Source organism: Xenia sp. Carnegie-2017, unplaced genomic scaffold (genome assembly GCF_021976095.1).
Source record: "Xenia sp. Carnegie-2017 unplaced genomic scaffold, XeniaSp_v1 HiC_scaffold_22, whole genome shotgun sequence".
Classification (NCBI taxonomy): domain Eukaryota; kingdom Metazoa; phylum Cnidaria; class Anthozoa; order Malacalcyonacea; family Xeniidae; genus Xenia; species Xenia sp. Carnegie-2017.
The window spans coordinates 8,935,571-8,963,036 of record NW_025813485.1 but is presented as its reverse complement, the minus strand read 5'-3'; the positions used below and the strand labels follow the sequence as shown (position 1 = coordinate 8,963,036).

The window sequence follows — 27,466 nt, the reverse complement described above, 5'->3', positions numbered from 1 at the left end:
CCGTAACATGAGTAGCTAAAATTCATGCATATATGCCTGCAATGATTAATTTCGTAATTCTAGAATATAAACCTATTGCCTAAATGCTTAGATGTGAAACCTGTACGAGATGTTATCATTATATACGGCCTTTGGACAAATTAAATGAGAAAACTGAAAAAAGTATGTTGCGCTTTCGAGCACACTACCTAATTTGTTACATAAAATTTTATATATCGCAAAATTCGCGCTGATAATATCACAGTTCTCAAGTAATTCTAGGTAATTAGTTCTCGGGACAAAATAATGCAGCGCACTCCGATGAAAAAACTTCTACAGACCATAAAAATTTTGAAAAGAAAAATTCTCTTTTTTTGCAGATCCAATTTTTTGCGATGTCTAAGATTGGAGATAAAAAAAAGATCGCATTGTTTTTGGTTCCGCAGATTGTTTGAAATGAATGTTTGATTTAAGAAATGAAAGATGTTTATACTGTGTTTGAACAGGCTTATGCAAACAGAGGACACCTTTGGGAGAAATTGAGAGCAGATTGGTGCAAACCCGTGAACAAAGGTCGAGAGTTTCAAACGTCTCCGAGGTTTGCATGGGCCATTGCAAACAAGAAAACATCTTCTAATTCTTTTGTAAAATAACAATCCACAATGATAATGCAAAACAGATAGATTTTAAAACAAACGTTGATTGAGCATACAGATCATTTTACACAGGCTAATAAAAATTAACTATCGAGCAATCAGCGTACGCGTTTTATTGCTCCCATATATTTAATATCAATCATCAATTTTATTTCTTTTTTACCAAGAAATGGTTAGGACGTGCTCAATATCTCCTGTCCCATATACTTAAAGAAAAACACTTAATGTTGCAAGACTGAAGCAAACATATTTTTCTTAATTTTAAAGAAAAGGAATGTAAAGCACACCTGAAACTCAAGGTGCTCTTTCTTTTCCGTCATCTCCTGAAATTGTTTTTTTAAGTTAGCCAATCTTTCCTCAACCTCAGCCAGCTCGCGACGTTTCGATTGCAAAATTCCCATCGTCTCCGACAGCGACGCTTCAGCCTCGGCTAGCTTAGCTTTTTTTGGAGCGACAACCTTGGCAACTCGATCGTATATTTCCATTGCACAAACCCACTTGCAAAGACCCTCGGCGGCCGAGGATGCTGAACGAACTTTTGTCGCATCAAACTCCGGATTACTGGTGTATTCCTTCCGGATTTTAGACATAACGTGAACCTTTCATGAAAAAAGAGAGTTGATTGATAAATGCAGTCAATTGTCAAATGAAGACAAAGAAACAGAAAAATCACGTTTCATTTCCACTTTCATTTGTAAACACTTACTAAACTTTGATTTGTAAAATTATATATGCAATTGGTACCGTTTTAGACAGTCGATACAAACTATTTACAGTTCCTTACTTATTTATCAGTAATATGTAGTTTTGCTTAGTTGAATGAAACTTATATCCATAATATTGCGTGGTATGACTCATTAACAAAACTTCTAATGTCTATTCTTGTAACGTAAAAATAGGTAGAGTATCTATAAAACCACTAACTTAGCTTCATAGATGGAAGGGAACATTGATATCAGAAAATTTAGAAATCTCAAGACAGCAAGAATGTGACTGTTTTAACTTTTTGAGCTTCATAAAAATCTATTACTTTCTACTGTCTGAGACAAATGAAGGTCACACTTTGAAAGATGAATATGTGAGAGTGAACTCGCTGAAGTGTTACATGAAGCTTCAGAGCTTCTATAAATTAGAACTTGTAGTCTTTGCAGGTATAAGAAGTTTTCTTCTCGTTGTTGCGGAAAAAAATTCTCGGCTTTTCTTTGCAGTTGAACAAAGAAAAGTTAAAGAAAGAAGGAAATAACACACGCTTTAAAGTGCTACAGCAGTGAATTTTTCGACCACTTTTTTATTTACTTGCTTTAAAGTAAACGCTTTACTAACACGTTAGCCGAAAACAGAATTACAATTTGTCACTTCTAACAGATTTTATAGCTTTGTAAAGATGCGATAGAACTAATAGTGATAAACGCCTTTGCAGACGTAGAAGTTGTGTTGCTGGCGGTCCAAAGTTAGAAAGTCCTACCAATACATAATTTATAGAAGGAATATCATTGTATCTTGTTCTTAAAAAAGAAAAAGATCCGAAACGGCGGACAAAGTGAGAAAATTTTGTCCGCAAACATCGACCAAATTTCCAAGCTACATCGTATCAATGCAATGTGATTACACAATGTTCAATAATCCATCATGAAAACTAGTCCACTTTGAATTCATTCAAGTATGGTGCAATATTACTGCATACTTTCATGTCAATTCCATTTATTTTGAGTTGCTCTGTGCTTGACATGAATGTGTTGTTTATTATGTCTGAAATTGGAAAATTTGTTTCTTGGTTTAGGCTAAAATTAAGTTGGAAGCAGTAATGCTATGGAACTTGAAGGTGGCAAAAGATCAATTTCCTAGTTTGTGATCACTCATTCCAATTTGTCCTTCAGAAGTGGGCCAATATCCAAGACTGTTGGGAATGTCATGGGTCCAAAATCATGTTCAGTGGTGCAATTGATGTGTTCAATGCTGCCATCAAAAGTCATCATTCCTATCACTGGTCCCATTTCTTTACAGCAACAATACTCCAATGCACCATTAAGTAACTCAATATGGTATCTTTGACAGGTGCACCTAAGAGTTTCATTAAAATATGAAAATCCTTTGTGTTGTTCTTTATTGTATTACACAGCTCATGTTGTTAAAACTAGAAATTTAGTAGATTACAAGAACTAATTACTGCATTATAAGCAATAAGCAAAGTTCAGTAAATTAGTTATTCATGATATGAATAATAATTGCATAAAGGTATTTTATTTTGACTGTTTACAGTGATATGTGTTACAGTACAAGGCCATGTACCCAATTATAAATACTTACTGCTAATTTAATCGTATTGATTCGTCATTTCTTTGCTTTAATGTCTGTTGCATTATTCCTTCCGCATCTGAATTTATTGCAACTGTATTTTCACCGGGGTCCCCATCTTGATGCGATAAACTATGCGATGTTATCGTTTATAAAGTAGCAACGAAGCGAAGTGCTATCGTTACGACGCTATCAGAAGCGTCGCTTGACGATGGACGATTATCGGACGCATTTCTGCTACTAGCGGACTCGTTTGATGACATTGCTTCGACGCTACTATTCTGTTCGATGTAGAGTTAGTTTTGTTTAAAAGTAATCGTTTTAAAAGCAAAAGAATTCAAGGAGAAAAGCGAGCGCGTTATTATAATAATATTAGCATATCGACCTTAATCATCGTTGTGACGTCACATGCATGGCGACAATAAAGTTCGCATGCAGCAACAAATTTTGGAGGCAAAATTAATCCACTTTTCGTGAACGTAAGATGGTCATTTTGATATCAAATTGCTTCTAAAGGGCTGAATATTTTATTAAGCAAATAAAAAGTGGTCGAAAAATTCGCTGCAGTAGCACTTTAAATAATCCTTAACTTACGGGGATATTATCTTTGTCGTACTCTTTCAACTGAGTCAAGAAATTCATGTCGCCCAAGATCTTTTTTGAAGGTCCCCAGTAGTCAAGTATCTTTCCTCCTGTACCCGAGGGATCGTTTATCTTGTCAGGTTTGACGTCCTTCATCACGCAAACTGCGGCCATGACAAGCTTCACACCAGCTGGAGGATTTTTCATCGACTTTACAATTGTTATATCTGACGGCTATAGAACCACAATAAATCATTTTTAATGAAAGCTATCATACCACTAATTGTAGTTGTAGCATATCATTCAAGTATTGGCTTACAGAAAAAATAAAAAGCTTCCTCCGTGTATTGACAACCATTGAGGAAAATGCTGAAAAATTTAAGATGATACCTTTAAAGTGTTGAGAGCAGCAAGGGCAGCTTCTAAAGCTGGCAAAGCTTCGGCCAGTTCACCCTCGCATTCATCCTTTAAAGCTTGAGCTTCAGCGGCTTGAGCATTGGCAACAGCCTCATCTTCACGAACAATCTTGCTCGCTGCTTCCACTTCTGCTGACTCCTTTTCAATAACCTAGAAATGTACAATGCAATACAATGTAAATAGCAATTTGTATGAAGTTTTAAGATAACGAAGTCTCTTGTATAAACACCGTACGGTTAACATCTTTTCATTTTCAGCAGCAGTTTGAACAAGTTGCGGTTGCAGTTCTTCAAGTTCTATCTGCATATCCGCTACCTGGAATAAGAATAAAGCATATAATCCCTGACTCATGTCTTGTCTGGGGACTAACGCAAGCATAAAAAATTGATAGAAAAAATCTGATTCTGTACCTTTAAAAACACATTAATACATCATGCTCAAAGTAAAAATCATTAAGAAACATTGTAAAGCAAGCCTTTCGTGAGGAGTTGAAATGCTATTTCATAAAACATAACCTGCATGTACAATTATTCTTAGATTGATAAAACAAAAGATGGAACCGATGATAAGAACCATCAAAAACTAAGTAACTCATAAAAAATTATTTCACATAATCGATTGATTTTTCTAACAAAAGTTATGGAAGAACACAAAATAGAAAAGCAGTTTTTCTTTTGTATGTATATGGTGATTATCTTGCAGAAGTAAATTATAGTATTGGGAAGTAATACATATTAATATGACGATACATAAAATTTACCTTAAGTGACGAAATAAAATCATCTGTTTGTACTGCCTCTAACAAACCTGAGTAGATGCAAAAAGCAGTTTTTCAAGACCCACTTCGTAACGCCTCTTCATTTTCATGACCTGGAAGGAACGAAAAAAATCGATAAATTCTTGAGACAAATTTACTGTTAATTAAACTGTAGACTCGACGGAAAGGAAATTCTGCCATTGTGCTTATTAAATATATTTTCTTCCAATATTTTTGTAGCTTCGATTTTCGAAAAAATATAACGGAAGTAGCTGAATACATTGCAACCATGCCAAATTGTTGGAGAAAGAATATGAGAAATGTAATATTCTAAAAAATAGGCGTTTACAAATGTCCTTGACGTAGAAATTCTTACCAATACGGTTGTACAAATAAAAATGATGTGCAATCAAAACTACCACTACATTTCTTACTTCATCTTGCTTTTTATTGAGCAATCCTTTAAATGATGAAATAAGTTCCAAGTAAGATGTAGGTGTAACATAATTATGGCGGCCAAGTTCTTCGAGATAACTGTAAAAACAGATGAAAGGAACAGTAAGTAATATCAAAATACAGCAACGCGGATCTACATCAAAGTCCACTAGTATACTGCACGTAGATTTTTGCAATGTACAGTAATATAAGATCCAATTGTAGCTAAGAGCACAGTTCTGTAGAATAATTTCTCTAGAATTTCTGTAATTGCATGCAAAGGGCTATTTAATCATTGTTTTGAAGTAGCCAATTTCTTTTTACCTTTCGGACAGATTCCTAGCGCTTGTATGAAAATATTTTACAAGGGGTATCACTTCAGTTCTTTCTTTACCGGTAAGATTAACGTCAGCAAGAAACTTCGTGGCAACCATCGCCAATGCATCTTCCGGCCACGGCTGCATTTACAGAGAATGAAAAGTATTAATGCAAACTATACGCATTTGTGCGTAGGGCAGGGGTGGGTGAGATGCAGAGTAAATAACCCGAAAATATTTATACAAAATGTACTTTTCCTTCGATTTCCAAAGCAAAACGATTTACGAGGGCATGTTAAAATATGGGTGAGCATTCAATGAGAAAATATTTTGTGTTTGATGAAGTTGCCGAAACGGGAAATTCAAGTAACTTGCTCAATTTCCTGTTTCTATTTTCGAATCACAAATGATTACCGTGGCACTTAGATGCTAAACATTACTTTCGAAATCAGGCAACTGGATACGAGGTCATTTTGATAGGGGTATTCGATGCTAGTACGTACATAGCAACAAACACAAAGTGTGGGTAAATCATACCTGAAACCAATCAATGGTACAACAGTTTATAAGAGACGGAAACTGTCTCAGTCTGTTTCGAAACGCGTCGCCAATTGGGCTCATGCAAAGCATAATATGAAGTTTTTGACGACAGCAGCTGACAAAGAAGTTAAACAGAGACAACGGAGAGAATTCAGCATTTTTGTCAGAAGCCTGGGCTTGAGCAATCGGTCGCACCATCTATAAACAATGTTATTTTGACAAAATGAATTAGGTGTTCATTTAAATGACTAAACATTTAGTGATAAAATATTCTGCTTGTTTATGTTTTCGCAAATAGCATTTGATAATCGCTCAAATTTCTTCGATGGAATTCTTAAAGGAAGGCAGAAAATGTTTATGAGTGAGGTATGGGAAACATCATATGCCCTACCCTTTCCCTAAAAGGACAAAAAAATAACCGTAGGTTATGGATAACAGATTATACTAGCTTAGATAATTTTCTACACCAAATATGACGTTGACAACATTTTCTTAGGGCGATATAACAGGAAGCAACTACTCCCAACCAATGAGATCCCTAATGTGTCCGTGCAATATATGAAATGAGTTTTCGATTTTTTCCTCTTTGCCACTGGTCATAAACAAATCAGTGATCTTGAATGGTAATGAAATTGTTATGAGAGTAGTAATATCAATTATAAATTTGAGCTTGTTGTGTGTCAATGAACAGCAATTATTGGGAGAAGTTACAGTTACTGCTCTAAAAACACGTTAAACACGAACAAAGTGATTACCTCAACAAGTTCGGCCTTTTCATCAACAGCAAATAAGTTGGGAACTTCGCCTGTGTTAAGCAAACTGTCGATATCTTCAAGAAATGACTCTTCCTTGATTTGAGTGTCCGTCAATAGAAAAACTGTAGGTTTCATTTGTCCCCCGACTGTCTTGAGCAAAGACTAAAGAAAAAAATTTGAAAATTAGGTACTAAAAAAGCCAAACAGGAGAAAGTAGGAAACAGTAATGATGCTTTTTAGCCAAAAAACTGTCGATCCAGTTGCACATTTCAAACCAAACGGACTCTATAACAACTTACATATCACTTTACTATCTCTCTAACTCACTCGTATTGCTTTTTTTGATTTTTCGTCAAGAAGAGGTCATGGTCTTGCAATAAAGGTTTTACAATTTTTAAATTTTACATTCTAGCTTATGGTGCTTGTAAAGTCCGTTCTTACCTTAATATCTTCCCTCCATTCAGCCATTCCATAACTTTTGGATATCTCTGGTTGGAACACAATAAATTCGGATATAGCTGCTGCTAAGCGAGACAGAGACTGCCTACCGCTCCCTCCTACGCCCACAAGTAAAGCATTTCCACCATCTTGTTTGAGAATGCGACTTATTCGAACCAGGTGCTCCAAAACATATCTATATAAATGAGAACAGTTTCTTGATTTGATCAGTTCAAAAGATGTTGTTTCCATTTAAAGAAAATCAAAATAACTGACGTTAAGCAAATACGTTCAAACAGTAGTCATTATTTAAACTTATATTCAGTGAGTAAATTTGACAAATTGCCGACCAATTTTTTAGCGTTTTCACTATGGACACAGGTAGACCAATAATTGGGGAGGTCTATATTCATATAAGCATGTTATAAGCAGAAAACCCAGCAGAAAACAATTGTCTTCAAGGGAACTCAATACGACATAGCATGCAGATATGAATATCCTCTTTCTCAAGTATGGATCTTCTGACGTTCAACGAGTTCCAAAAGAAACCTATAGGAAAAGTACAGAGGTGTTTTTACCAGCATGTCTCACCTAAATATAACGAGGTTCATTTGAGCTTTATGCAGTTGATTGTATTCCTCCAAGTATTTTTCAACAGTCCGGTATAAATCATCCATGGATTTCACCTCCTGATACAAGCGTTCTTCAACCAACTGAAAATATTTTTTTGATAAATTGCTGTTAGTAATATAACGTTTGAATCCACGGTATGCACATTAAGAATAAGTATACACGTCACAATTAGGTATGAATATTACCAAATCCGGATTCAAAAAGTCACAAAACATCAAACTTCGAACGTCATCCTCTGTAATCTGTTCAAAAATAATTCATTCAATGCGCGTTGATGGTAGAATCCATTCAATTTCTATGGAATACAAAACCAAAGATGTGAACAGTAAAATGTTCGAACTGTCTTATCTAGTTACGCCGTACAAACAAGGAAGCATTAGGAACCTATTTGTAACATATTATTCACGCAGTAATTGCATTGGAATGCATGAATTGCAATCCACGTGAATGATAAAATCGAGAAAAACTTTGTTGATAATGATTTCTAAATAATTTTTTGCAGGACGGTAAAAAATTAATAAAAACCTGATATATGAAAAAAGAATAAAAAGCTTTCCTCAAGATAATTCTTTAATATACAACCATTAACAACGCATGCAATAATATGATGATGCATAGCATTTGATGAAAATGGACGTGCTCTCCAGGCTTACTAAAAGTATATAAACATTCTATAAATTACTGCAACATAATATATACTTTATGCTGTGACAAAACCAAAAGTCTGCAACTTGCAACGTATTATTAATCTCACATGGTTCTCAAGATACTGCTTTCCATAAAATAATAAGCAGTCAATGAAGAATTTCGAGTAATAAAAAAGATTTGTCTTTTAAAGTATCGTCTAAAAACTCTTGTTATCCCTTCTCTCTGATTGTTTTTTAGTTTTATGAATTATAGTTTTTTCTAGTAATCTGTAGTCACAAAGCTAGAATCATAGAAAAGTACACAATTTGCCATGCATTAAACAAAAATAGACATCATTCAATCAGCAACACTAAACATTCAATACAAGCAAAAGAATTGCAAGGACTCTTTTGTTCGTAATGAATGATACGCGATGCTGGTTGAACTCTTTAAAATTTTAATGAATTTCACCTTTTATCTGATCAATAATCTAATTGAGCTTTTGGAATTCTTAATGATTTTCCATTCGTTTAAATGAATATTCCGAAGTTGTATTGGTGTACCACACCGTTTCATTTAATGTTTACATTTGTTTAATGCAGTGCAAAAGGTGCAATTTCTAGAAAAGGAGAAAGTTTCTACGGCACAAAAATATTGCTACTTTAATCAGTTATATAATAACATACGTTCTTTCCATCACCAAGATGTTTGAACAAGCCATCAAAGTCCTCTTTAAAATGCTCTTTCGTGGCCTTTTTCAATGAGCTATGCAGCCACGCACGATCTTTATCATCGACCAAACGGTCGTAAAACACGCGATAAACTTCGTGAGCCCAAAGCCTACATGAAAGTTGAATGACAGAGAACATGATGAGCCATGTTCTTAGTGGGTTGGTGTTAAATGTCGTTCATTTATCAGAAAAAATACGGTATCTCACTGTTTCAATCAATGGCTTCACACCTTTCTTTTTAAATAAAATCGGACTATTACCTGACAGCAGTTTTTCGATCATCCAGCGATTGCTTTCTGATCAACAGCACTCCAAGAATAACGCGTGAGAAATCTCGCAAGTTGAATGTGTAATGAGATTTGGTCGGCGTAGGCAACAAGTTTGTCATCGCAGATTTATAAATCTGGAAAAAAATTATACTTTTTATTTCTCTCTTTTAAAATTTGAAAATTAGTATTTGATGAAGGTTTTCAATTTAATGATCCCGTTGACTTTCTGCAAACTGAATTGAAGAGACGAAAAGGATGAAATTATTTATTTGTCCTTAGTTCTTTAGAAGAGTAATTTCATTTTGAAAACGAATTTTTAAAATCGAATGACCAACCTCCATAGTTCCAGACACAATTTGTGAACCCAATGCATAAATATCATTTGGAAACTGATTATTCTAGACAACAAAAACGTAGCGGTTAAAAAAATCATATTAAAAAGATGATGTCATGTTAGCAACATTGATAAAAGAGTCAAATATACAAATCCTATCCTGGCACAACAATGACGAGCACAAAAATGCATTGCACCATATAATTACATATAAACTTTCAATAATCAACGACATATTCACTGCATCACCAAAAGGTCACAGGGTCCATAAAACCGCAAACAACCTAAATTTTTAGTTAAGGTCAACAACCTAAAACTAACCTTGAAGTAAAAGCTTACGACGCTGGAGAATATTTTGGTCATTGTGTCGTCGTTAAATTGCGCAACAGAAATAATATTGAAGTGACGAACGAATCGCGGAGTGATGGGATTTCGTCCTCCACCAGGAGGACCGAGAGCACATATGAACTGCAAGTCAATCAAACTGATTTTTGACGTGTCTTTCTTGTCATACCTAAATCAAAAGCAACTATATATAATAACACCAAGAAAAAATTACCGTCGGAAGCTATAGATCGTGATATTGCAGTGAGCTAGGTGGAGGAAGATCTGATGATAAAACATGTTATTTACTAAAAAGTAAATGTATATTCCTAATAGAAAAGAAAAATTTCTCATTTGCATTTTTTATAAGAGCAGCAAGGATTGAAAATGAAGCTCATTGTATGAGTTTGAATGACTTCAGTAAATAGAGGAGATAATGGTTGCATAGCTACTAATGTTTTTAATCTGCTTACTAGGATTTGATAACGCAACTCTAAACAAATTATGAGCATATTGCCTCGCTTCCTCAGCATCGACTGCTTTAAAATAGTTTGCTGCATTCCGCGCCATATAGCCAGAAATCTTCATAATTGCTTTGCGTACCATATCTAGCATACGATTTTAATTTTTGTCCTCCCATGTTTTATGTATATCCTGAGCATTAGACAGTATCTTACATAATTTACAATTCTCACCAATTTCCATGGTCTAACTATTGTTGTAGAAGTTCAATAGGAGGCTCTGCTCCATATATATTCCACCCGATCCACCGTTTATTCATATCAGTGACCGATACAGAAAGATGCCAAGGCAAAATGACATAGCGTATGTACTTCCTAGTTATTGCTTAAAAAGAGATATCTATCCCTTCGATGCCTATAGCCGTATCGTCTAACTCTCCTTCATTTTCTAGCTCATATACCAATTTCCTAGCCTTTGCCTGAATATGCCTGCGCAGCGCAGCTTGTATGAACTGCAGACCACAAACACGGCAACGACCTCAAAATACTGAATTCCATAAATGTACTGATAGTATAGTTTAGTTGAACTGTTTTGTTCTTAAATGTAAGGTTCTTAGAACATCCTGTAAAATTCTTAGAACGTTACTATCAAGAAACTAGCTATAATTTCTTTAAAAATGGCTTTAATTTGAATGTTGTGTTGGGCAGTTGTTTTTTAATACGAATCGTTTCCCGCCTGGCAAGTCTGTCGCTATTACTCCGAACTGTATAGTTCGTAAAAGGCATCGTGATATAAACCACATGACACATAGAGTAATTACGACAGAAATGTCTTGAATCTTTTATTTGCACTATGAAATCATAACACAAAATGATCAATGTTAGACATCGTTAGAACATTGCCAAAGCCACTCGGCCAATCAGCATCCAGTATTTTGATGTTCAATATCTCATACTGCCTAAAATTCATGAAGTAGTGTGGGCTATAAAACTTAAAGAAACTGCAGAGATGGAGTGAAAACATTGGAGAACAATAGCTTAATGGTTTTCTTTAAATTGCATTAGAATTTTCTATATAACGAATACTAATTTGGATATTGTGTGATTATAGTTCATTTCCTTATTAGTATTCTCCTCGTAGAATAAACTAATTAAGTTGAATCGACACGTTCGTGGCTTTGGCTTTGTTCTAAGACTGTTCGAGTATGATCACCTGTGTTCTATGGGTTTAGGTCGGGACCATTAGATTGTCTTTAACACAGACTACAATTCTCACCAATTTCCATGGTCTAAATATTGTCGTAGAAGTTCAATAGGAGGCTGTGCTCCATATATCTCCAACGCGGGCATGTTAAGGTCGTCCACAAAAATTATGAACCTGTAAGATTCAATTGTTTCAGATATGATGATTTTGAACGACAAAATCAACGAGCTTTTTGTCCTCGTTTCACGAAAAGCTTTTAAATAGAAGCTAAGGTTGACAAATAACATTTATGAATCAATCCATAAATAGAAAAATTATTGATCAGGAGTGGGCAATGAGCAAAAATGGGCAACAGTAATATAAACAGGTTTTATCGTACACAGATGTTTTTCTGACAATAGACGTTATGCTGTAAGTATCAAAAGATGGCATTGTCTTACTTCTTTCCAAGAGAAGGTCCAAAAACACCTTTTCTTCTCTTGTCAAGTTTGGACATGATTATATCCTAAATGACACAAGGTTCAAAGCACATGTACATTTTAATATAAAAGGACACGCGTAAAGCATTTACAATAAATATACATTTATAGGAAGCTCTCTCTTCTACAGACATATATGTCAAATAGTGCAGATTCTAAAAGACCAGCAATAATTCCTTGAGACATATGCCAGAGATTTCACTAATCACCGACAAACAACAGTACATCGTCTTGTATACTTGTATCATCTGACACATAAAACAGAATATCCTTTGCGATTACTTCTTCAAGAAAGCCCATGCGATTACTACGTGTAATTGTCCTTTTCTTCAGGGGGTGGACTTAACAAAAAGGCCATCCGTGAAGGCCGCAAACATTAATAAAGACTAATAGCTAAGCATAGCGAAATACTCATTTCAGCCTCCATATATTTCAGCCCACGCTTTCCCCAGCCCTGCAATGAAATACAGTGCACTTAAAATTCGAGAAATTGTTTTGGACCGCTTGCAATAATACGTCTCAGGAATACAGTACCAAATAATTTCGTCTGTCTGTATCTTTCGTTGCTTTTCACTTGTTCCTCGTATATTACTGCTTTAAACTTAAGTAACCGCTGACATATCTTGTTCACATTATGCATGTGTTGTTTCACATTATGCATGTATGCATGTATTGAGATCCATATCAATCGTCTTTCGAGTGTGTATCCGAAAATTATTGGGGTGCATACTATCATCATCGTCAATACTTTGATCGACATGAAAGCATTGTCTTTTCATCTTTTTTTATGCACACAATTTGCAATACCATAGTTCTTATAATGTGCTCTATAAATGTCCAATTCTGAGACCTATAGGAAATCATGTCCATTCGAACAAATCTCGGAAAACTTTTCCAAGCCGTTTCAATCAGCGTTACTCCTCGTTCTCTTTACATTGTTTAACCTATTTTCTCATTGACTACCATTTTCCAACATTATGTTATAACAATTGAGAACTTAATATTTTTATCCGAAATATGTACACTGTTATGACCAAAATGAGTTTAGCATAACATACAACTAAAACATACAAAAAGAAATACCGTAAAGAAATACAAACCTGAGTTTGCCCCGCACTAGTCTGTGCAGAAAAGTTCAAAAATGCAGGAATAAAACGGTCTCTGTCAAGCTCATTCATCAGCTTATCCTTTATGTAGACACTTTTTCCAGTACCTGTTGGACCAACAAATATAACAGGTTTATTATGGCTGATAAGAATGTCCATTAGAAACTTATAACGCGCTGTGTCCATTGTGGGAACAATGATGTCACTAATCTTCGTCCCATTGGCATTTAGATCATTTGACTTGATTGTCTTGTTCCAATGCACCCAGTTCCCACGTCCTTTAGCCTAGAGACAACATTTCAAAAAGACAGAAGTTCACATAAATAGAAAAATTAAATTACAATTTCCTGCATAATATGAGAAAAGCAACCCAATTGTAGCACAATTCGAAAGAGCATATGCGCACAACATTGATAGGTTTACCCGTATTCGGTATTTCTGGAAGGAGGTAGAAGAAGAAAACTAATTTGGCGGATGAATAAAACAGCAGTGCGTTAAACGCAAAGATATATTACTGCTAGTATTCAATTGGCTATAGCAATAATTTATATCAGACCATGGTAAAAATTAAGTTACATAAAAAACCATTTTAATCAAACATTTTGAAACCAAACCGAGACTACAAATGCTGCAACTATACGTTTATGAACCACTGATATCAACACAGAAGAAGCACATTATAGATTTAAGTATTGTTAGTTTCACCACCTTTTAAGACGGCGGTTCATGTCATGCGTAACTATAGAACAGCATAGTGAAGTGCCTATGGGTTCTACGTTATTGAGTTATAATGGTTAGTTGTACTTCACTGGACGAAACGTGTTTGACTTACCTCAAATAGAAAATCGTAGACTAAGGCATCATTGGGAAACGAGTTATCTATCTTTCCAATTGAATCTGGAACAGGGTGGTTCTTGTTGTTACCTGCCAGAAGTTCACGCAAAAACGAATCAAACTTCGGACGACTGTCGGTATCCACACTTGCTCCAATTGACCACACAAGTGAGAACATGAATGAGTTCTGCAGATGCAAATCATAATTGCACATCTCCCGTGAAAGATAACATAATGAAAGAGTACAGAATAAAGATAGCATATTATATATCAAGAAAGGTTATTTCATCTATTACCTATAAAATACACTTGCGTTTTATGGATTTCAATTATGATGAGCGTTTGCCGCAAGAAAAAATAATTCATTTGTAAAATAATGCATTAAGGAAAATTCAAACAAGGTTTAAGGAAGTGGAGAAATGAACTCATAAAAAGAAGAGGTGAAGTGCAAGCACTGAAAAAGAGCATTGACTTTTGGTATGAAGCTACTTGAAATATTTTTGTTTTGACAATGTTTTCGACGATTTTGAATGTCCTCAAATTTTGACAGTAAGCTGGATTGGTGCATGTTTTTATCGAAATTTGAGCTGAACGTTGTTGAAAGCAAAGAAGTTTCTAGCCAAGGGTTTACGATAATACCAAGGCCATAAAGCCACACACAGAGAAGGATGTGTGCCCTGAGCAAGCAATTTAAAATACTTGAAAGAGAAATAAAACATCAATGAAAATTTCTGGATACTTCAAAGGAGTTCTTATGAAAATTATCTAAACACTGCAAATAACCTAGCAATAAATGCTTCAAATTATTGATATTTAAGAAGCTTCTATGCGAGGCACCTGCAAAGCACAAAGTTATTCTAAAAAACTTAAGCTTACGCAATTACGTAGCGACTGATGTGTTGGAATTATCATATTTGATGTAATATCCATAAATCTATTCCCATGAAACTTGTATAGTCCACAATTGAATGAAGCTGAAAAAAATCAACACTTACAATAAGCCATAACTTCAAATGCTTGACATCAAATTCGTTCTCAGTGGCTATTTTCATCAATATTTCGACAAGATTCATCAATGAATTTGCGAGATTGCTGTCTGACGTGGGAAGATACTCCTGTTAATATAGGAATGGTGGATAAATGAAATGGGAGAGGCGTTTTATAAAAGTTCACCCCGGGAATATGAGTAAGTTAGGTAAGGGCTCATATTGATAATCATACAATTACGTAGACACAAAAAGGGGCCTGAGTACGACAGCTCAAAACATCAAAAGAAATATATAAGTACACATTGAAAAATAGACACATGTTTAATTGAGCATGCATAGTAAAATTCACTCTCGCAATGATAAATGCAATCTGAAAACATTTTGCTTTTTCCCTCAACAATTATTGATATGGCTTTTAAATCAGTTTTGACAATTTAAATTTCACTTTGAAAACAAATTCGCTGCAAAAAGTAACAGTTTTGGTCCACGGTCAAGAAATCCTAAAAATTCGCCCAGCCAGATTTCAAAAAATCCATAAATATCACTGGGCAATAATAAATTGGAAATATAAATATTTGTGCTTGATTTTTTGATATAATTTCATATTTGTGTGTGATGATGGTGAGCCACAATACCTAAAATTAGCAGCAAAATTTATGGCAGATTTTCCGTTGCAACATTTTAATTTCAATAATATTGAGAATTTTCAATATAGATGGTTTGAAAAGACGAAAAACTTTTGAAAATAATCTAACTGAAAGATGTGTTTAAAATTCAACTATAAATTTGACCAGCTGTGGTAGCACTCCAACGTCCAGGTAATTAATGTACATGCAAATCCAAAACAAAATACCAATCATGTTATAGATCGAGATACGTAAAATAACCTAAGCAATGTGATATCACAAGAAAAATTTTTTTGACGATTGGCACCAAAACTTTTTCTTTCGGAGCATTTCACAAGGAAAGTTCTTTTACTTCATTAAGCCCAGCCGCTGTTTTAAGTATCCGCAATGAAATATTATCATATTTACATGAGTGAATCCTTTTAAAACACGAGTAAGCAAAGATGTGTTCTAGTTAGAGTATAGATGAGTTACTGCATATATCTGAATACATCTATCAGTATAGGAGTATAACTAAGTTACTGAATGTATCTACGTACATCTCTCTGGTAGAGTACAACTAAGTTACTGGTGCCAGTTGCACCAAGCCTGGATAGCGTTATTCATTGGATAGCAAAAATTTTCAAACTTATAAAAAAGGCGTTTATATTTTTCATACGACAAAGAAATTTCTTAACCTTCGAAACAATATTTTATATCAGTGGTTTCTCAATTCAAGTCTTATATTTTTTGCTTGTTAAAAGGTTTTATAAAAGTTTGAAAAAAAAATTGCTATCCAATGGATAACGCTATCCAGGCTTCGTGCAACCGGCCACTGAACTTCAACTGTTTGTGCCCTTTAGAGGCTTTTTTGACACAAGATAAAATTGACATACTATACATCATAATTTATGTCTAATATATGTGAAATACAAATTTTCCAGTAATGGAATTTACGCCATACCTTGCATTGTTTTCTCACGAAAGTTAAACATGGTGGAACAATCCATTGAAACAATGCATCCACCAGTATCCTGAAATCTTTGCCATATGATTCAGGCATGGTGTTAAGCCACGACTTCAATATCGGATTCCAGCCTAAGGCTGAAGGCTCGAGATATATCATACCACATCGGCTGACAGTCGCAGGCTAATATAAGTTGAATATTACGTACGTTTATAACGACCAAATACTACTCATGGGAAGTCTTATCTTACATGGAGAACGTTTCAGATTTTGTTCAAGGTATTTACAAATTCATGAAGAAATTCATAGGATTTCAAAGATTTTAAAAGTGTCTCGAACATATACATGTACAAACGATTTGACATAAAAAATGGCGTAATAAAGAGATAACGATAAAAAAAACGACACGAAATTAAAATGGCTCTTTTAAAGCAAACTGGAGGCTTCAAAACAGTTTCAAAATCAAATGAATGCAAAGACCACGACTGTGTACGGCCATTACTGCAGTGCACTTCCAACAATGAAATCAAAGAAACTGACAGAAATTCGTCAAAACAAGAGTTAAACAACATAAATTAGTACTTAAAATAGGTTTTCAGGTTTTGCACAAAAGATGTTTTGTATTATATTGTCTAAGTTGAATCTGAACTGTTCATAGTCAACTGAACAGAGAACTGCTTTAAGACGATTATACTGATGTATAGACGACTCTGTTTTTGAAAAAGTTCTCGCCATCTACAACGAACATCTCTTTTATTTTACTCACGATAAAAAGATATAGAATAACAATACCAGTTTAACAGTCGTCAAGAAATACATACCGATGCCTGGGATAGATCTCGACATTCGAAAATCAAGCTCATGACGTTGGATAGTTGAATGATCTCGCCGCTCATCAGACAAAGCTGTGGATTAAAATGGCATGACATCACCTCAATGTTGTAAAGAAGATAAAATTTGACGATTCTATTGAAAATTGGTCAAATAGCTAACTTTCTCCAAGGCCAGGCTTAAACAGTTGACCTCGTCAAAAGTTTTTCGTTCTCTTATCAATCCATATCAATTTATAGGACTTTCTCAAGTTTGAAATAACCTGGACCTAACCTACAGAGCACTTTAAGTAAATACATACTTTGTATGGGTCATGCTGCAACTATACCTTCTTATTGTCATCAAGTACTGTGTTCATACTTTCGATCCACAATGTATCAATAGGTCCGTCAAATATCACCCACTTGCGAATGTCGGTTTGATCCGAGGCATATTCTCGGAAAGTGTTCGCTACAACGCCATCCGTCCACTGACAACAAAAAATAAATGAACTATTAAAGTAATGAAATGCAAAATACTGGTACATCGTACTCCAGACGAAATCACGTTTTTTTGAGTTGTGAATATTACATTTTCAATTAAATATCAGGACAGTGAATTGTCAAAGTAGCAAACAAAGAAACTATTGAGTACAGATTTTCAACAAAGGAGCTTTACTGAAACTATTTTTAATTGGTTCAATACCAAGCAACTGTAAGTGGAAAAACAGTTTATACAGTACCTCATGTGACACTGGATCAAACTGGCCAAACAATTGTCCCATTGTTATTGACTTCGGATTAATCACACGAGTCCACACCTTAAAAATATTGTCATAACTGTCGTAAAAACATGCAGTTGATATTTTCAATATCAAAATATAACACATTTAATACGATTGCGATGAAAATACTTCACAGACCAGCGTTGACATAAACCACCATTGGTCTGTGATTAATAAATTCCATTCTCAATAGCTTTAATTTGCCTTTATTTTCAACCATATCAACTAAGCGATTTGAAAGTCAACACCAAACGGACACCAGTAAATATTCATAAATAAGGACTATCGTACGCCAATGCTTTTCGTTATAATTTTTATTTATTCCGCAAACAAATAGCAGCATAAATAATTTACTGGGGGCAAGGTAAACAGGGATTCGCGCGATCTAGTTTTGGTTATAAGAAAAGTGCCAATTTCCCTCGAAAATCAATATAGTTATCCTGCATGGGATTGATTGATCAAATTTAACTCACTGCAAGTATAATTGTTTAATTGCTATAACGCAAGCAGGGAGTGTTCACCTAGATATGAGCATTTAAGAAATAAAGATGTTTACTGTGTTTGCACAGGCTTAGGGAAACCAAGGAGATGTTTAGGATGCTTCCGCGTCCGAGGTTTGCATAAGCCAGTGCAAACACGAAAAGCATTTTTTATTTCATTTGTAAAAAAACAGTGATGCAAAACAGACAAATTTAAAACAAACGTTTTAATTTTTCCTCCAAAACTTATTCACAATTGATCTGCAAATTGTCTTTGGCTGATTGATTGAAAATTTAGTTGAGCTCAGATCGGTTTGCCCAGGCTAATGCAACACAAGTGTTGACCAATCACTGCATGCGTTATACTGTCTTTATTTTATAAATTGCACTGGTAAAAACCATAGGCTTTATACATCTCAAAGAAAGAAAAAGTAAATATTAAAAACATAAATTTGACAATGCAAAATAGCTGTACAGGGTGTGTCAAAACACTGAACAGTTTGGAAAAGTCGCTAAAGTCATTTGCTCGTGAGATTTGCAAAAAACTTTGGTGGAATTAGGCCCAGTTCAAACGTCGCATTTCACATGTGCCGAATGAAACTCCTATTTTAGTCGATTCAAACAATTAAATTCGAAATTTAATTAAAACGTCGAATGTAACGCAGCCGAATTTAACTCTGTAATAATTCCCAGCAGTCTCCTCTAGGACAGGTTGTATACAAAATTGCGGACAAAAGACACTCTTTGCACCTTATTCGTATGATTCGTAATACCAGAAGACGTAGATTGATGATGCAGACAACGGCCAGCTACTTAATCACTAGAAGACGTCTACTGAGTACTTCTTTAATCTCTTTGTTGATTCTTCTTCAAGAAAAAAGGTAGTAGCCGCAATTTCCCAGACACCGGTCGTGTCGACGACTAGTGAGAAACACTGGATGGTGGCAAAATGTGTGGAAAAATTATTCCAATGCACGATTTAAGAAGACCTTCCGGATATCCAAGGTGACATTTGGGTACATCCTGGATCGTGTCGAACATTTATTGGCATGACAAACGTTGACAGAAGATCCCATCTCACCTGACGAAAGACTTGCCATTTGCTTGTATAGACTAGGAAGGGGAGACTATTACTATACTATTGCAAAAATGATTAGAAGAGGTGTTTCAACGGTAAGCTCAATTGTTGAAGAGGTTTCACAAGTGCTCGTTGACCAGTTGTGGAGCGAATGTGTTGCAATACACATGCCTGATTGCACAGAAAATGTTACGGACAATATTCTGGACATGGAAGAGCTCTGGAACTTCCCATGTTGCTGGGCAGCAATCGATGGCTGCCATATCTCTTTAAAATGCTATAAAGGAGGATTAAAAGCATGCAAGGAGTACCACAACTTCAAAAAATATGAAGTTGTGGTTTTCCAGGGAATTCTCACGATACTATTATTTTTAAGTCCACCAACTTGTGGACCTCGCTCTAAAGTGGATTGTTACCAAACATGACGAAAACTGTTGGCGAAGTTAATGTACCTCCACTTATTGTTGGGGACTCAGCATTTCCCCTTCGAGTGTGATTGATGAAACCTTACACCAATGCCAGCTTAAGCTAGCAGCAGAGGTACTTTAACTGCCGACTGAGTAGAGAGCGCATGGTGACAGAGGGGGCAAATGGCCAGCTAAAGGGAACGTGGAGAGTTCTTCTTAGAAAAGTGAGAGCAGCAAGGAATAAATGCGGATGGTCACCCTTGCATGCATGGTCCTCCACAATATTTGTATATCAACCAAGCTGATTCCACTTCAAGAAAAGCTTGATTTCACAGTAAATCCAAGCACCCAGGAAAAGTGGGATCGTGAAGAAATTAGAAAGCTTTTGCAAATGAAAAAAGGCAGAATTTCAAAAGACAGCTATGTTGAAGCAGTAAAAGTGAGAGATGCTCTCTGAAAGAAACTGTCTGGAAAAGTTTGAGTAGTCTCAAGCAAATGACAATTCATGTTCAACTACTCAAAAAAATTGTCACTGTACACTTTGTAACAACAGATGGCAAGTTCATTCAGTGTAAGATGATTCTTCTGTAGAGTCAAGCTGTTATGTAAGTGTTCTGTTTTTCCTTGATGCACAATCATTTTTTTTTGTTTTTATTCATTATCATAAAACATCATTCATAAAAATAGCGGAAATTAAATTTGTTTTAAGAAATAAATTATATGATGTACATACACTGCAATGATTTACTACTAGGGCTTTCACAAGTAAAAAAACAATTTAAGATATAGATCTTCAACTATTGTTGTGCATTTTGTTTCCTGAGAATTCTATGTTTTCCTTCATTTGAAAAACTTGTAGTATTAGCTGAACTACTCAAGAGATCATTTATAAATTGTAATACATGTACTATACAAACAAACTGTTGAAAACTGCTTGAATACACATTGCTTCTTTTGTGAACATCAATAGGAAAAATTAGGTATTTCAATTATGAAAATTTACTTTAAATGTCATTGAATAAAATTTGAACACCAATTCTTGAACCTTTCGTACTTTTCAACACACATTCATTAAAAGAAACAACAATAACTATAATTTCTACAACAGTCTCTTTGGGAATCCTCTGTTCATTATGTAGCATAAACATGAGCTCAGGTAAAGAATATAGCCCAGTTACATGTCCTTAGAACCAATGATTGTACAAGAAATGATACATTCCGGTACTAGGTCTTTCACTTTCACTGCATCCACTCCCTCCATGGTACATACCATTTGTTCCTTGTTGTTGGTCATAACCTCTGAACCCACTACTTGCATTGTGCCTTGAGTTTTGTAGAAGGTTAAACAGTTTGAGCTCATGCTCTCGAGCTTTATCCATCTCTTCTCTCATAAAATTTATAAGATCTTTGGTGTGATCATTTATTACCACTTCTTTCACAAGATTTAGAATTTCCACTAAGGCTGCATCAATTGCAGAATTCTTTTTTTCTTTTCTTGCTCTTTTTATAGGAATAAATATCTAAGTCTCAGCAATTCCATTGCTCTCTAGATCATCATCACTGGTGATGAACAGAGAATGATGAACATGTTGATGGTGATGGTTCTAAAGCTTGCTCCGGTTGACATGATTCTCTTGTTCTTACAACAGCAAATAGGAATGGAAACCACTTCTCATATCCCTGGTTATCTTGGATTCTTTTGGTTCCTGTTATGTCATCTCCATCATCATCGTTCCATTTAGGTCGACAACCAGTTTTTCTCCTTGTCATTGATTTTTTTGAAAACATTGGTAGACTCAAATCGTCTACATGATCATCATCTTCCTCGCAACTAACGTGCTCAACGATATCATCAGCATTTTGTACTCTGATTAACAGACAAATCAAAATACCATCTCTATAAATACTACATAAAGCCATCATGCCATTAAAACCATTGGGTATAAAGACAAATAAATAATTCAATCAATAAATACCTTTTTGTTTCTGTTTGAATGCTACTAGATGACGAATGCAGTTTGTTTAAACTAATATCTTCACTGCTAACAGTGACATCTTGGCCTTCACTCGACTTGCACCTTTTCATTGTTTCATTGAAGCTCGTCCTACAGTATGCAACAAATTTTCCCTCTTTCCACCGAAGAGTGTCTTCTTCATTTTCAAACACCGAGCACCTCATACAATAAGCACATTAAACATGTATATTTCGTTTTTGGCGAGCACGAACTGCACTTTCCTTCACCTCCTGCCATTTTTTAAATTGCTGTTTGGACTGATCTTCGCATGAAATTTACGGATTATGGTTGCGAAATTAATCAAAATATTTTTCTATAATTTATGAATTATATTCGGCACAAGTGAAATGCGACGTCTGTATCAAACGTCAAACTTAAGTCGAATATTGGATTGTTTCACTCGCAGTTTCGACGGAGTCTGTAATAGTTTGCGCACAAAAATGATGAAGCTAAAAAAGTTTTAGGACATAGGGTTAAAATATGACACATTTTGTTCAAACTAACATAGTTTTGGGAAATTCCGCTGAGGCGTACGCAAACGCTTACCTTTCAAATAGCGAATTATTTTGAACTAATTTTCGTCTTTAAATGCGTAAATTTGAGCTTAAATTAATTCAAATAAGAATATTTGATGAAGGTTTTAAGAGAATGGCATTTTAAAAAGAAAAACGCAAAATAATCCGCAATTTAGCGTTCATGCACGATTTGCAGCCAAATTTTCCGAAAGTTTGTAAAATTGAAAAACACGCACCATATTTTCACCCTACGTGTTCCAACTGCTTTTTAGCTTTGTCGATTTCGTGCACAAGCTATTTTAAAAGTGCTTCTCGGCAGCACAATTCTTACTCTAAAAATTGTTACTATTTGCGAAAATTTTATAGTTAGACGAGCCATAGGAAGTCCAACTACCCATTCCGTTGAAGGTTTTTGCAGATCTCGTGCGCTGATGACTTTAGCGACGTTTTCCTATCTGTTCAGTTTTTTAATGCACCATTTTTAATTTAATTTTGTAAAAAGCTTACAGGATTCAAAGTGAACATACCTACAAAGCCAAAACGCTTCAACACAAATATATTCTGAGCTAACATGATTAACTTCCATAGTTCACCTTGTTGATATTTTCATCGCCATGACCTCTTTCCGTCATAAGAGTCAATGTCTCCGCCAAAATATTTAATACTTTTGTTTTGCCTGCAAAGGGATCTCCCACCATCATGAAACTAAAATAAGAGATTTTTAGCTTGGTCATTATGTATATAATTATCAACATCAAACATCAATGTGTATACAATAGCAACAGGTTTGGTAATCGCCCCTTTTTAAGTGTATTATATTCAATAGTACAGCAAAGAAAGAAGTAAGTGACTATGAGGCAACATGAGACAATATTGGACAATTTTTTGAACCATGTATTATTCCACTATAGCCAAACACTAATAAGGAGTCAGTGCCAGTCAAGCATTTGGAAAATCGTGCAAAACACAATAAGGAAAAATATCTTGGACACATTAGGAAGAAAAAGCTATTGGACACTTGAAGAGAGTGGAAAAGATACATACTTTACATGTGTCTTACAAACATCCCAAAAACAACCTGGTGACGTTGTTGTAAAAAAACCAAAAAACTTTGCAATAAAACAAATAAAAACACGCACGTTCCTCAAACGGCGCTGAAAATAATTTGTCAAAAGGCATGTGAACAATGATAACATTGATGAAAATAAATAATGATAAAGTAGATGCGAATATCATAGCTCACCCGTGACGGACTACCATCATTTCATAAGTTTGTATAAGTTTTTCCGTAAAAAAGGGCACGGTCTGAAGATTTGTCTTTTTACATACCTAAAATATATTGTATGAAAAATAAACATGATATGATATGATATGATATGATACGATATGATATGATATGATACGATATGATATGATATGATATGATATGATATGATATGATATGATGCGATATGATATATGATATTATATATGATATGATATATGATATTTATATGATATGATATATGATATGATATATATCATATATGATATGATATGATATATTTTATATTAACTTTTTTGAATACTCTTTCAATTTCATTCAACATTGCATAAAACTCCTAGAGCAATCATCTTAAAACACAAACATAGCTGTCCATCTATCTCACACGCTCATGCATAGTAGGATAATACTCATTAAACGTCAAACACATGATTAACCTACCTCAGCAACTGTTTCCAGAAACAAGGCATAGTCAGCTTTAGGAAGATCGATTCCAGGAAAAAGATCAGATATAATTCCTTGAAACAATGGAATATCGTGCGACAAAAACTTGGGTAGATTTACATCAATTATGGACCGCAGCAATAGCACGTTTTCGTTTTCATTGGGAAATTTTAACTTCAGGTTACCGGCAGCAGCAAGCACAGCCTTCACAGCGCGCATACCATAATCATAATGGAATTGCGACGAAAGCTAAAAAACAGTCAAAGCATGAAAAAGCAGTTTTACAGTTCATGAACTTGCAAATATAATAAATATAGCTAATTTTGGTTTGGTTTTCATAACTAAGTACATCAATTTATTTGAAAATTCATGAGCATTACCTGTTCAGAACATAATTTATAAGTTGTGACAATCTTCACAGAGAGATTTCTTGCATCAACAAAACCATAAGAGTATAACATGATCTCGCCAATCAGGGCATAATCAGGCACCATCATAGCCACAGTACGAAACAGAACCTACACAAAATACATGTATCGAAACATTTAAGTTAAGAAACATTTAAGTTAAGTTTAATGTACACATTTTAGAAGATAAAGATAGCTGCATCATTGTAGTAAACAGATACTTTAATAGTAATGACATAATAGTTTAATTTGTAAATATGATTGGTAAGAATGTGAAAGGTTGACAGGAACTATATTCAGGGATGAGGGCGAGTAGAAAAGATACACAAAAATGGAGATAGCATAATAGGATAAGATGATTGATATTTTTGAAATCGAAATTAAAAGATATTACAATCATCAGAAAAAAATATTACACTTTGAAAAAAACGTGTATGTCAGAATTTAGTGACCGTATATGATGGAAAAACTTCAACGCAAGGATATCGTTTGAAAAAAAGTGAAGTAGGAAACCATCTTATCTTTTACTTTTAAACCTTGTTTGAATTTTTTTACAGCCCTTGCTTAAATGGACGATTGAAGTGTAATAGTCGAATTTCAAGTCATATATTGGACGATCAGTGGTTATCACTTTCAAAACAACTAATACAATGCATTGTACTATCATACAAATATCAGATTAAGAAAGTTCTACGACAAATACTACCCGCATATGCATCTTATATTAGCCAATATTAATAGATCTAAGTTCAAATACACCTATCTTTTATATTGTGTAGACAATTGATCCAACAAGTTAAAAAATACTACACCTTTAAATTGTCTGGAAGTTCAGATCTTCCAGCATAGCCAGGATTCATAGTGATAGCAACAAAGCAGTTGGAGTTCAAGTTCAACTCGGTGCCTTCGAAAATGAAACGATCTTGATGTGCAGCTATCGCACGTTGGATGCAAAGAATCTAGAGTGGTATGGTATACAAATAATGGTTCTAATTTGTACTTTTGTATAGTTTAAATGCCAGTTCTTATACACACACCTGTTGGGCAACAACGGAAAGTACTTCAAGTTCAATACGATTGAATTCGTCAAAGCAAGCCCAAGCGCCACAGGATGCCAGACCTTTGAAAAACTAAGAAAAAATAGGAACGCAACCATTAGACATGGATCGCATATGAATTTTAGCATATGATGCAAAAATTTCAAATCTACCTTTCCCATTTGAAGATAGTCCAAACCATCCGAACAGTTAAAGACGACACATTGAATAGCTAAGGCTTTCGCAAGATCCTATAATAGAGAGATTAATATTATTTTACGTAGGGAGGTTTCACGAGATACAGCTAAGTCAACAGTAGGTTTTGGACAGAAAAGCATTTATGCTCAAACTAAGGCAAGAATATCATATTGAACTAGGCATGTACAGAAATTTTCTCTCCTACGTAAAACGACATCAAACTGTACTTTAAATCAAGGACGCCGGAACAATGATAATTGGGGCAAATATTTATATATGCGTGTTTTGTCTGATTACTTTCTTTTGAAATAAATTATATTTCGATATACTCGACTTCAATTTAACAATGCATTGTCTTTATTTAACTCTTTAACAATTTAACTACAAGAGTGCAATTCAATGTAAACTAACAAATAACAAAATGCATGACTGTCTCAACCTTTCACCGCTGATCAGTGGCTTGCTCTTCATTTTTTTGTTACACTCTGCAAGCATGGCGGACCAAGAAAATTTATCAGATTTTGAAATGATTGAGAATGTTGACGCATCCGCAACAAAAAGAAGCAACGAAGGTAGGCAAACTACCCCTACCCGTCTCACCCAGTCTATTGTGGCCGATCAGGAGTTCGTAACCAAGATTTCGGCAGCAATTTAGGCTAATATTGCCCAAATCTAACCCTGACTCGTACGGGTTAGTTACAAATCAAAATAAAACTGCAGTGCCCGAAGGCTAGGCAGCAAAACATAATCCCGGAGTATCATTGGATCAAACGGATATACTTGAGAACTCTGTTGCAGATAAACCAGTTGTATCAGTTGATCAAGCGGGCGCAGAGAAACGAGCTTCTGAACAAGACCTCTAGCTCGATATGCAGGCTAAAAGACCGCGCTCCTGTTTACCTCAAAATTTGGAGCTAACCGCTCAAGACGATTGGAAAGAGGAGTAGGGGGATGATGAATTTCTATCTCCTAATTCCCGCTGGGAAGCCAGAGAGGAGTTGTCTGACTTCCTAGGAACAGTATCAAAACGTCTATTTCGTTTTAAACAGCGGAGTTTGATAAAGACGTATCCTCCCCCCAATGTGGATTCCATGTATACACCCTCCCTGGATGAGTATCTAAAACCGTTTGTCAAAGGGGTGAGTGCTCAAGACAAACCTTTAAGGGAGCTACAGGATAAAATTTTGGACATCGTGGGTCCTTTAGCAACGGTGTAAGAGAACCTATCCATGTTGAGCTCTATTAGTACTGAGGAGACTTCTATTCAACAAGAGAAGGACAGTGTCGTCGCCTT

General features: G+C 35.0%; 1 protein-coding gene across 4 annotated transcripts in view; it reads right to left on the bottom strand.

The window, feature by feature from the left end:
- The window catches only part of LOC124447050 (dynein axonemal heavy chain 12-like), a 96,517-nt gene that overhangs the window by 29,646 nt on the left and 39,405 nt on the right, over window positions 1-27,466 (bottom strand). For all 4 annotated transcript variants that reach the window (XM_046997954.1, XM_046997952.1, XM_046997953.1 and 1 more), the window contains 32 exons: window positions 26,148-26,225; window positions 25,975-26,067; window positions 25,750-25,896; window positions 24,911-25,048; window positions 24,528-24,779; window positions 24,066-24,151; window positions 23,416-23,527; window positions 18,287-18,364; window positions 17,894-18,034; window positions 17,556-17,639; window positions 16,732-16,917; window positions 15,169-15,288; window positions 14,172-14,360; window positions 13,334-13,624; window positions 12,195-12,259; window positions 11,827-11,928; window positions 10,087-10,279; window positions 9,767-9,829; window positions 9,423-9,565; window positions 9,118-9,271; window positions 7,990-8,046; window positions 7,763-7,884; window positions 7,175-7,367; window positions 6,734-6,895; window positions 5,976-6,176; window positions 5,446-5,579; window positions 5,121-5,220; window positions 4,737-4,799; window positions 4,164-4,244; window positions 3,903-4,079; window positions 3,525-3,746; window positions 923-1,234 (listed from right to left, as the gene is read on the bottom strand). In XM_046997954.1, coding sequence (XP_046853910.1) covers window positions 923-1,234; window positions 3,525-3,746; window positions 3,903-4,079; window positions 4,164-4,244; window positions 4,737-4,799; window positions 5,121-5,220; window positions 5,446-5,579; window positions 5,976-6,176; window positions 6,734-6,895; window positions 7,175-7,367; window positions 7,763-7,884; window positions 7,990-8,046; window positions 9,118-9,271; window positions 9,423-9,565; window positions 9,767-9,829; window positions 10,087-10,279; window positions 11,827-11,928; window positions 12,195-12,259; window positions 13,334-13,624; window positions 14,172-14,360; window positions 15,169-15,288; window positions 16,732-16,917; window positions 17,556-17,639; window positions 17,894-18,034; window positions 18,287-18,364; window positions 23,416-23,527; window positions 24,066-24,151; window positions 24,528-24,779; window positions 24,911-25,048; window positions 25,750-25,896; window positions 25,975-26,067; window positions 26,148-26,225 — 4,539 coding nt within the window. The remainder of the gene's footprint in view (window positions 1-922; window positions 1,235-3,524; window positions 3,747-3,902; window positions 4,080-4,163; window positions 4,245-4,736; window positions 4,800-5,120; window positions 5,221-5,445; window positions 5,580-5,975; window positions 6,177-6,733; window positions 6,896-7,174; window positions 7,368-7,762; window positions 7,885-7,989; window positions 8,047-9,117; window positions 9,272-9,422; window positions 9,566-9,766; window positions 9,830-10,086; window positions 10,280-11,826; window positions 11,929-12,194; window positions 12,260-13,333; window positions 13,625-14,171; window positions 14,361-15,168; window positions 15,289-16,731; window positions 16,918-17,555; window positions 17,640-17,893; window positions 18,035-18,286; window positions 18,365-23,415; window positions 23,528-24,065; window positions 24,152-24,527; window positions 24,780-24,910; window positions 25,049-25,749; window positions 25,897-25,974; window positions 26,068-26,147; window positions 26,226-27,466) is intronic.